The 11,619-nt window shown below is 49.2% G+C and overlaps 1 protein-coding gene across 1 annotated transcript; it reads left to right on the top strand.

Annotated features, from left to right (window-relative positions):
• Positions 1-629: 629 nt before the first annotated feature.
• On the top strand, positions 630-1,659 carry Pop7 (POP7 homolog, ribonuclease P/MRP subunit). The gene is made up of 2 exons (XM_021163522.2): positions 630-838; positions 1,039-1,659. Exon 2 carries the CDS (start codon positions 1,049-1,051, stop codon positions 1,469-1,471), a length of 423 nt encoding a protein of 140 aa, XP_021019181.1. The 5' UTR covers positions 630-838; positions 1,039-1,048; the 3' UTR covers positions 1,472-1,659.
• Positions 1,660-11,619: the final 9,960 nt, after the last annotated feature.

Here is an 11,619-nt window from a genome sequence, read left to right as displayed (position 1 = left end):
TTCACGCCTTTCTTCAGGGCTTTACCAATGCGGGCAGAGATCCAGATCCCCCCTAACTTTCAGGGGCTAGGAACCCAAGCACTGCAGTTCCTGTCCCTTCCGCCAGGGAGCGGCTGGTCATGGCTTGCCGGTCGCGGGAAGCAGCTCGAGTGCGGCGAGAGAAGACAGTTAAGAGGTGTGGCGGGAAGCTGCCAACACTTGGCATCTCATGTGGGTCCCTCGCAGAGGGAGGAGCCCATGGTGGACACGATCCCTTCGATTTCTCGGCTTCCGGGGCTGTCAGGACGTCGGGCGGGAGGTCAGCTGTCAACTCCACTGCTCATAAGTGAGATGGACGTGGACTACAGGCTTCCGGCCCCTGCGATCCCAGCTCCAATGCTGACCCGGGGTCGCTGCCCGAACCCCCTTTCCCAGCCCTGCTTCCCGCCTCCATCCTCGAGTCCCGCCCTGCCCGGGGAGGGGAGAACTGGGCGATCCACGCCACGCCCCTCTTGGGCCCGCCTCTGTCAATTAGCCCCGCCTCCGCTAGCTAGTCCCGCCCTTCGAAGCGCTCACTAGAACCCTGCGAACCCGTGAGTCTCGCGAGCCTTAAATCTCCTTGCGCACGCGCACGGGGAAAGGAGGCGGAGAGAACGGAAGCCTAGAAGGCCATAAGCTTATCGGTTCCGGCTTGGAGCGGGGACGCGCGTGCGCAGTGCGTAGCCCTTGCTGGCGAGCCTGCCCGGCGTTCCTCTTCCGATCCCTTCTCCGTTCTTCTTCTGCGTATCGAGGGCAGCGGCGTCCACTTGGATCGGTCGGCAAGGCTCACGCGAGTGAAGGGCACTGTGGAAGGAAGAAGGTAGGCGTGGACACGCCGGGAATGGGAACCACGTGATGAATGAATTAAAAACTGGGAGTGGAGAAAGCGGAAGTGGAAGGTCTTGAGACACTGGGAAGGAAGAGGGCGTTGAGGGCGCCCCCTTCTGGTTGCATCCTTAGAAAGCCGGGCAAGAAAGGATTCTCCTGACCTCCCTGAATCTCGTTCCTTCTCCATGCCAGGACTCAGAGCATGGCAGAAAACAGGGAACCCCGCTGTGCCATCGAGGCTGAGCTGGACCCCGTGGAGTACACCCTTCGGAAGCGACTTCCCCACCGCTTGCCCCGGAGGCCCAACGACATTTATGTCAACATGAAGACTGACTTTAAGGCCCAGCTAGCTCGCTGCCAAAAGCTCCTGGACGGAGGCACTAGGGGGCAGAACGCATGCACTGAAATCTACATTCATGGCTTGGGCCTGGCCATCAACCGGGCCATCAACATCGCCCTGCAGCTGCAGGCGGGCAGCTTTGGGTCCCTACAGGTGGCCGCCAATACCTCCACCGTGGAGCTGGTGGACGAGTTGGAGCCAGAGACTGACTCTCGGGAGCCCCTGACGAGGGTCAGGAACAACTCAGCCATCCACATCCGAGTCTTCAGGGTCACGCCCAAGTAACTGAAGGGAGGCTGACTTGCACACGCATCCATGTGGCCGAGGTTTCTTAGTGCTTCATAGTGGCTCTTGTTCTGAGTTCTGTCCTGAGCCTCTTGTTACCGTGTTACTTCAGCCTAGAGGACTGAGAATGGAGAGCCCGAGAAGTGAATCTTCCTTGTCCTGTATAATAAATTATTAAGTTGTGTTGGTGCCGGGCTTCGAATGGCCTCTTTTTCCTAGTGTAATTCTGTGTGTACTTGAATAGGAAAATGGTAGGAAAGTGCAAGTATACAGGCCACAGGAAGGCAACTCACATTGGACCACAGTATGACGGGAATCTAATTGGTTGAGTGTAACACGGAAGCTTAATTGTTAAAGTGTGCTCTCAGGAAGATGAGAGAGTAGACTCATCGACTGAGCTAGCTACAGCTGGGATGTATCAGGCTCTCATGGTTCCCAGGCTTGGGAAAAGAGAAGGTTTAAAGGTGAAAGAAGTTCTTTGTGGATATAACTCAGGGAAGGAATTGTGACTAGTGAGCGTTACCTAGTTGCCTAGCATAGGATTAGGCCTGAGGTTCAATCCCTAGTAACCACAAGAATTATGACGGGGGAGGGATGGGGAGATGGCTCAATAGGCAAGGCACTTGTCAAATAATCATGAATATTTGAATCAGCAGAACTCACTTTCTGCTGGGCATTGCAGCACTTGAATCTAATTCCCATGCTTCTACAGTGTATCAGAGATGGGCGAATCCTCTCTAGCTTGTGGGCTAGCTGCTACGGCATAAACATCAGCAGCAAGAAACCCTGGCTCGAAGTGGAAGGTGTCTTACACGTAAACTGTAGCACACGTACTGGTACTCACAAATGCACAAGCAAAACTGACGGTTTGTTTGCTGGTGGTCAAACCTAGGGCCTTTCTACCCATAGTAAGTCTACTGTTGCTGAGCCACACCCCCAGCTCTTCAGTGGTGGATTCTAAGTAGCCCTTCTACACCTAAGCCCCTAGGTCTTGAACTGACAGTTTTGACTGCTACACTTGATTCCTGTGCCTGAAGAGCTCATGTGTTTCTGAGCATCTGTAGTCTAGAGTCTGAGATCAACCTAGTTCAGCTGTTTAAATCTTTCTTGCCAGCTTGCTTAGATGTAAAATCACCCAGTAGCCACTCCTCTGGGCATGTGTTTAGCTGAGGTAGGGAGAACCTGCTCTTTATGTGGATGGCACCATTCCATCCATTGGCTCAGGGCCCAAACTAAATACCGAAAAGAAATTGGAGGGGCTACCAAGGTGGCTCAAGGGGTAAAGGCAAGCCTGACCGCCTGAGTTTAATCCCCAGAGCCCACATGATGGGAGAAAACCAAGGTCTGAAAGCTTTCTCCTGAGACGTGTTGATTGACTTTAGGAGCTACACAGTGGCTCACAGGTTTGTTTCTGAAAAGCCAACTGACCTGGGTGTGATCACATGCAGATATTATCTTGACACTTAAGCTGAAGCAGGAGAGTTTGAGACCAGCCTGGGCTACTCTTGTTTCAAAAGCAAACCTGCAGAGTGAAGAGATGCTTACAGTCTTGGAGAAAAATCTTTGCCACCCACACATCTGACAGGAGATTAATGCCTAGAATTACAAAGATCGCCCCAGATCACCAGGAGATAAATCCTTAAAGGACTAATAAACTGAATAGAAGGTACATAAAGGAGGGACTGGAGAGATGGGTTCAGTGGTCAAAAACACCAGCTGCTTTTCCAGACGACTGGTTCAATTCCCAGAACTCTCATGGCTCCTCCAGTGACAGGGGATTCAACACCCTCCTCTGACCTCCCTGGGCATGGGCATGCCCACAATGCACAGATATACTTGCAAACAAAAATCACATACAAATATTTTTTTTTTCCAACACAGGGTTTCTCTGTGTAGTCTTGGCTGTCTTGAAACTCACCATGTAAGACCAGGCTGGCCTCGAACCCATAGAGATCTGTCTGCCTCAGGAGATATACATCACCACTATCTGGCCTATAAATAATTTAAAAAGAAAGGAAGGAAGGATGGAAGGAAGAAAAGAGGAAAGAAAGAAGGAGAAAAGGCTCAAAGGAATAAATAGTTTGGTCAATAAATATTTGGAAAAAAATCAACACGCTTAGCTATCAGGAAATGCTAATTAAAAATGCATTACATCCTAGTCAGGATGGCTGTCAAGCAAACAAACTTAAATGCTGGTTAGGATGTAGAGGGAAAGAGGACTCCTGAAACATGGTTGGTGGGAGAGTGAACTGGCACAGCCACTATGTGAATCAGTATGGAGAGTTCTCCAAAAGCTAAAGGTGGAACTACCTTGTGACCTGGCCAAATACCCACAAGGCTGTAATCAGTATGCACCAAGGATTCCCACCCATCCATGTCTACCACTGCACTACACACAGTAGCCAAGACACAACACCAGCATAGGTGTCTAGCCGCAAGTGAGTGGATAAAGAAAATGTGGTCTAGGGCAGGTGAGACAGCAAAGGCTCTCGCCTCCAAGCTTATCCTGATGGCCAGGACTCACACTGAGAGGTACAGAACCAACTCCTACAACTGGTCCTCTTTGAGCAGAGGATATGAGTCCACACCTAAACACACACACACACTGAGATTTAAACATGCGATAGCGAACCTTATGAAGGAGGAGACTATGACTCATATACATAATGGGATTTTCTTCGACTTTAAAGAAAAATGAAGTTATAACATTTGCAGGAATATGGAGGGAGCAAGAGATCAGAAAGTGGAAAAAGGCAGACTCAGGAAAAAAAAAAAAGCATGTGCTTTCCCTTGTATATAGAGTGCAGATATGTTTATTTATTATTGTGTGTGTGTACATATGTTTGTACACAGAGGTTGATGTCCTGTGTCCTCCTCAATCACTCCTTATCATATTTTTGAGACAGGGTCTCTCACTGAACCAATCGTTTGTCTTTCTGTTGAGCCGGCCATCAAACTTCAGGGATCCCCCTGTCTCTTCTCCCTCAGCCCTCCTGTGGGTGGCAGGCCGCCATATGCAGCCTTTTGCATGACTGTGAGGAAGGTTACAGGGGAATGAAAGGAGAGGATATCTATATGTATGCATATACACATATATAATAAATGAAAGACTATGCACATGAAGCTATTTGGTGAGGAAGAGGGAGTCAGCAAGAAGAGAGAGCGCATTAGGGAGGGCATTGGGGGAGGGTAGATGGGAAGATAGCATAGTGCTATGTATGTATAAAACCATCACCATAGAGGGCTGGGGAGGGGGCACAGTGCTGGAGTTCTGGTCTACCACACGCAAAGCCCTGGGTTCTATTCCTAGCATCTCATGAATCGAACATTATATTATATTATAAGCCCGTAATATTAACCCTTGGAATGTGGGAGCAGGCGATCAGGCCCTAAAGCATATCCTGGGTTTCATGGCGAGTTTAAGGCCAGGCTGGGATAAATGAGAGCCTGTCTCAGTATCTATTGATAAACTATAAGGAAAATGTCACAATGAAGCCAATCTCTTTGTATGCAAACAACAACAACAGCAAAGAAGTGGAGATGTGCTGGAGAGATGGCCCAGTGATTAGCAGCGAGTACTGTTTTTGCAGATGACTCAAGTCGAGTGGCTCACAACTGTCTGTGACTCCAGTTCCCAAGAGTCTGAGGTCCTCTCACACCTCCATAGAATTTGCACCCACTCACATACACCTGGACACAAACAAACACACACATAATTTAAAACAAATCCAATCTTCAAGAATAAATCTATCTTCCAGCTATGGCAATTCGGACTCTTCCTCCCTCCACTCAGGAGGCAGAAGCAGGTAGATCTCTGTGAGTTGGAGACCAGCCTGCTCTTCATAGAATGTTCTAGCCCAGCCGTGACTACATAGTGAGACCCTGTTCAAGCAAACCTATACAAGTGTTGTTTTCTTAGCATTATTCCCTAGGCAACACAGCGCATGGATTAGCTACACAATATTCTGTATTTTTAGACGTCTAGAGATGAGAGAGTCGCCACGGGTTCCAGGAAGCCCCTGTATGGGCTCATTTGCTTATGCACATACGGATTTATGGGGGGTTGTGTGAATATGGGCAGCATGTACACACATTTGAATATATGCAGGCACACATCAGTGTGGAGGCCCAAGGTTGACACTGGACAGCTTCGTTAGTTGCTCTCCATTGTATTTATTGAGGTTTTGTTCTTCACTCAGAGCTTGCTAATTCCAGCTAGTAAAGATAGCCAGCTGCCTGTCTCTGCCTCCTGAACGCTGGGATTACCAGCGGGCAACTATACCTGCCTGACATTTATATGTGGGCTCTGAAGCACCAGACTCCAGTCCTCATGCTCACACAGCAAGGGTCCATCTACTGTGTCATCTTCCCAGCCTGTTTGGTTGCTTGGTTGGTTTAAGGTCCTGTAATGTAGCCCTGGCTGGCCTAGAATTTACTATGTTAGCTCAGGCTAAGCCCAGACTTGTGAGCTATCCTCACACGTCTGCCTCCCAAGTTCTAGAGGTATATATTAGGTGTAAACTACCATATCTGAATTAAATTAATTAGTTAGTTAATTACTTATAGTTTTAATTGAGGCAGGGTCTTGCTGGTAGATCAGGCTGGCTTCATATCAAGACCCTCTTGCCTTAGTGATGTGGGTACTGGGACTGCAAATACAAGCTTGCACCTGCACAGTTCTATATCAGGGACTTGAGTATCCTGTGTTTGTGATTCTTGGGGCGGGGTGGGGTCTCCACATCCATCCCCCCCCTTGGAGATATGTAATTCAGGGTGGCCTGAAACTCATGATGTAGTTCAGGCTATGGATTTTATCTTTTACAAATGTTTGAGGTCACAAGTAAGAGTCAGGAAGGGAATTTTACTCCAATATCGTGGCGTGGCACTGAAAACTAGTTCCTAGTTGGCCAAAATCCCTTCCCATGGCTTCGGCACGACATAGCTCACTATGTAGCTGGGAGAGTGTACACATACTGAATTTCTTTTTTCTTTTCTTTTCTTTTCTTTTTTAATGGTTTTTTGAGACAGGGTTTTTCTGTGTAGCCCTGGCTGTCCTGGAACTCACTCTGTAGACCAGGCTGGCCTCGAACTCAGAAATCTGCTTGCCTCTGCCTCCCAAGTGCTGGGATTAAAGGCGTGTGCCACCATGCCCAGCTCCAGACTGCATTTCTTATGAACAGATGAGATATGTAAGAGATGTAGGCTGCCATGATGTGTACCTGAGGGAACAGAAAGATTAAATTCTTTGTGGGGACCAACATGCTTTAACCTTTGACTTGGGTACTGAAGTATGAAGAGGAGTTTGATGGGCAGAAGAAAGGAAAGAGGACCTCCTCTTTGATGGGCAGAGGTATCAAGAGAGGGATATATGAACAGGCACATTGTGGGCCAAGAGGGACACAGAGTGACTGTGGAGACTAAGGAAACAAGGCTGATGACATTTATATTGTGACAGCCCTCTCCATCAACGTTGGTTTTGTTTTTGTGGGTTTTTTTTTCAGATTTATTTACGTATTTGTTTAATAGGCATACACTGTCACTTTCTTCAAACACCCCAGAAGAGGGCATCAGATCCCATTGCAGATGGTTGTGAGCCACCATGTGGTTGCTGGGATTTGAACTCCGGACCTTCGGAAGAGCAGTCCGGTGCTCTTACCCACTGAGCCATCTCACCAGCCCAGCAGTACACATTCTTAACTGCTGGGTTGTGTCCCTATGTCTTTTGTTGACCTCTGGAGACCGGGTTTCATTATCCAGACTGACTGGTCTCAAACATACTATCTCCTGCCTTCATTTCGTTAAGTGCTAGGACTATAGGCATGTGCCACCGTGCTTAGCTGGCCAGCCCTCCATCGACCTCCTCAGGGCTTCCTTGCCTTGAAACCTCCTAGGAGCTGGGCCTGTATGAAGCTCAGCTGCAGTTGTGTCTCCCTGCACGTATGTGTTCTTGACTCTGCTCTCCTGGCTGGAGCCCAGCAGAGCTGGTGGCAGGCAGCCCTCTTGCATCCCTCGTACACCCGCTCGGTTTGTCTTGGCAGCTCTCTGTCTCACACGGCCTCCGTTTGTTGTTTCTAGTCCGCGTTTCCACACGGCTTGCAGTTAGGGCTTCCCTGGGTCACTGTCCACAGGCGTAGCCTTCAGTGATGCTACTGAAGGCAGACCAGCCCCTGGGGATTTCCTGTTTGAAAACTTGGCTGGGGAGGTGTGGAGTCGGGGACCATGACAGACATAGCTACAAGGAAGGTTTCTTCATGTATGGTGGTCTGTATGGAGTATGAGGCCAGGAAGCCCAGGGATTGACAGCATTCACAGTTGCCCTCAGGGAAGCCAGCACCATCTCTGTTCCCTTTGACTTCCACTAAAACTTAAATGGTCAGCATGGGCCAGGAGTAGAAAGTCTGCCTCAGCACAGCATGCTGTCTCCTTTCATTGAACAGTTACAGAGCCCACAGTGACCAGGGAACGATTTCCTCCTATAAAGACATAGTCCCAAGCTAGGCACTGTGACTCATGCTGGAAATCCAGGAGGCCAAGGTAGGAGGACTGTTTGTTACAAGTTCAAGACTAGCCTGGGCTACACAGTAAGTTATGGGATAGCTTGAGCATCTTAGAGACCCTGTCTCAAAAATTTGGAAAGACGATGTGTCAGGATAAACATGTATTTTTCAACCAATTTATTTTTACAATGTATCTATAATTGCACACTTGTGTGTGTGTGTGTGTGTGTGTGTGTGTGTGCGCGTGCGCGCGCACGTGTACACATGCTGTAGTATGCATGTAAGAGTCAAAGAACAGTTTGAGGGAGTCTGTTCTCTCCCACCACCATGTGGGTACTGGGGATTGGGGATTGAACTCAAGTTGTCAGCCTTGGCAGCAAGCATCTCTACCCACTGAGCCATCTTGCCACTAGATACCTGTTTAGCACCTATGGCATTTAGTGAACCTCTGCTTGTTGTAGGTAAGTGTATTAGGTAACTTTTCTGCCGAAAGAGTTATACTTGATTCTGTGACATCTAATAGGAATGGGGGGAAAAGAAGAATTTATTTATCCCAAAGATAGGCTGAGGATGACCCAGAACTCTTGATCCTCCTGCCTCCACATCCTGAGTGCCAGGATTATAGGCACACACCATTATATGCATGGCTCTTTTCTTTCTTTTTGTGTGTGGGGGAGGGGGTATGTGCACATATGCATGGAGGACAGAGGTCAGGTGTCATTCCTCAGGAACTGTCCACTCTGTGTGTTTTGAAAGAGTCTGTCACTGAGACCTGGGACCTGGGACCTGGGACCTGGGTTAGGCTAGCTGGCCAGTGAACTCCATCAATCTGCCTGCCTCTCGCTTCCTAATAATGCTGGGACTGCAAAGAGAAGCTCCTATACCCAGCTACAGTACGTTAGGGCTTAAAATCAGGGCCTCACAGGGCATGGTGGCACACGCCTTTAATCCCAGCATTCAGGAGGCAGAGGCAGGTGGATTTCTGAGTTCGAGGCCAGCCTGGTCTACAGAGTGAGTTCCAGGACAGCCAGGGCTATACAGAGAAACCCTGTCTCGAAAAACCAAATAAATAAAATAAAATAAAATAAAATAAAATAAAATAAAATAAAAAAGTCAGGGCCTCATACTTGAGCAGCCATGCTTCACCAACCGAGTCATCTCCCTAGCTTCTCTCTCTCTCTCTCTCTCTCTCTCTCTCTCTCTCTCTCTCTCTCTCTCCCAAGACAAGGGGTTTCTCTGTATAGCCCTGGCTATCTTGGAACTCGCTTTGTAGACCAGGCTGGCCTTGAACTCTCAGAGATCCACCTACCTCTGCCTCCTGAGCAGAGGAACTAAAAGCATGAGCCACTACCAAATGGCTAACCTTTTTTTTTTTCTTTTTGAGATAGGTCCTGCTATGAAGTCCAGGTTGGCTTGGAACTCACGATTCTCTTTAGCCTCCCGAACAGCTGAAATTACAGATGTGCGCCACCACCCCAGGCTGTCAACCGACAGAATTCCCTTCTCCAGCATTCTCATTTCCTTCCAGGTCCCCAAAGGCCAAAAGTCTCCCCTCAAAACACTCTTCCAGCCCTCTCCCCGCCCAGCCAACTCACTTTCCAGCACAGAAGGTCTCCTAGGCTGTTGGCTGGCCTCCCAAGCTGAAAAGCCAGTGCTTGGAAACTTGAAAAGCTCAGAGCCTTTCCCCCCACCCCTGCCCCCCTCAGCCCAGCTCCAGGCAGCTGGGGCTCCGTGCTGCCTGAGGTTTGTAACAGCTCATGGGGATTGTAAATTTGTTTCCCTTTTGGGACCCGTAGAGTACAGTCTGCTTCCAGCTCCTCTCTGGGTTTCATCTCTGCAATATCTTTAGATCCCAGTTCACACCAGTCACCTGCTCTGAAATTAATGGCAACTTCTCCAGCCCAAAAGTACAGTGAGCAAGGGTGGATAGGTGTAGTCTACTCTCCTTCTCCAGGTCTCCCACCTAGAGGGGAGCCCGGCATGGCACAGAGAACACAACCCCCAACTGAGTAGTGACCGTTCATAAGACCCGTGCTGGGTGCAGGACAGGCACAGAGAGGCATGAGACCACCCAGATACTATCCTCTACTCTCATCTCTGTGTACCAGGGCACACACAGGGAGGCAGAGGGTTCTACTCCCAGCGGGGACATTTTATGAATAAGCAACTCCCAAAGCTGAGCAGTGGTCAACTCGGACAGACTCTTAACTTTGTCGCACACAGTGGCCCTGGTATAGCAAGCGCTAACACATGAACATAAGCAATGGCTTCCTGCTGGGGTGTTGGGAAAGGCTTTATGGAGGAAAGGCCCCTTGGGTTTGAGATCTGAAGAAAAGAGGGAGACAGAGTGCGGAGGGCAAGCCAGATGGAAGCAGCAGCTAAAAAGAAGACCCCACAAACTGTCTAAACAAGCCCCAGTGATGGGAGGCCATAGTATGGGGCTGGCAAGATGACTCAGCTCATAAGGGTGCTTGCTGTCAAGCCCGATGACCTGTGTTCAGTTCCTGCGTCCAACTCTTGTATGTTGACCTCTGACCTCCACACCCATGCTGTGACACACATGAGCATGCCCATGCACACATACACACACACACACACACACATGCACGCACGCACACACACGCACATGCACACACATACACATACTGAATAAATAAATTAATAAAAAGGAAAGACCATGGCTGGTCCAGCAGGTCTTACTTCTGGGGAGTGGGGAATCCCTGCAAAGTCCTGCTCAAGGCATCTTGGGGTGTGAGTCAGTTGGCAGAGCGCTTGCCTAGACTGAACCCCAGGCTCCATCCAAAGCATGGTGGTGCATGACTCGAATGCTAGTACTTAGGAGGTGAAGGCAAGGGTAGCCACAAGTTCAAGGTTGTCCCTGGCTACATAAGGAGTTCAAGCCCAGCCTGGGATGGATGAGACCTTATCACCCAAAGAACAACAACAACCAAAAAAAAAAAAAAAAAGTAAAAGATTCCTCGGGGTCATGACATAGGTGAGAATATTCATGGGAAAACAAATGGAGAAGCAGGGTTAGGAAGGACTAGAGCGGCTTTGGGGTTCTATATGGTGATGGGTGAACAGTGACAGAGCTCCGAGGGGGGGGGGACACCTAGATAGAGGTTTGTTGGTTTGTTTTTTGTTTGTTTTTGTTTTGTTGCCGTCTTTTATTTCTTTCTCTTTTTGAGAGAGGGTCTCATGTAGCTCAGGCTGGCTTCCAATTCACTATGTATCAGAAGAGAGCCCTGAACTCCGATCCTTCTTTCCTCTCTGCGCCCCTCCCCCACCCCCCACCAAGTGCCTGGATGACAGGTGTGCACAGCTCTACCCCAGCTGTCTAGTTTTTGTTTTGAGACAGATCTTGGGACGCAGCCCTGGCTGGCCTGGAGCATGCGCTGTAACCCAGGCTGCCTTGAACTTGCCGCGAACCTTCCGCCCCTTCCATTCAGGAGCTAGGATTGCGTGTGGGTGCCATCACGTCCTATGAGCAGCTTCCGGTTCTGTTTCCTTCCCGTCCCCTCAGTGTCACCTGCCATCAGATGGTGTACACCAGTGTGTTTGAGATGATGTTGCGTCCCCAGAGCCCCTCAGCACCTAGGGGGATTATGTGGCATTAGAACTGGCTGTGCCATGGATTGATTTGCCGACGTC

This window comes from Mus caroli, chromosome 5 (assembly GCF_900094665.2).
Source record: "Mus caroli chromosome 5, CAROLI_EIJ_v1.1, whole genome shotgun sequence".
Lineage (NCBI taxonomy): Eukaryota > Metazoa > Chordata > Mammalia > Rodentia > Muridae > Mus > Mus caroli.
Note: the sequence above shows the minus strand (reverse complement) of the source record. Positions and strands in the feature narration are given on the sequence as shown.

Coding starts and splice junctions, on each gene's coding strand:
- Pop7 (XM_021163522.2), top strand. CDS start 1,049: ATGGCAGAAAACAGGGAACCCCGCTGTGCCATCGAGGCTGAGCTGGAC.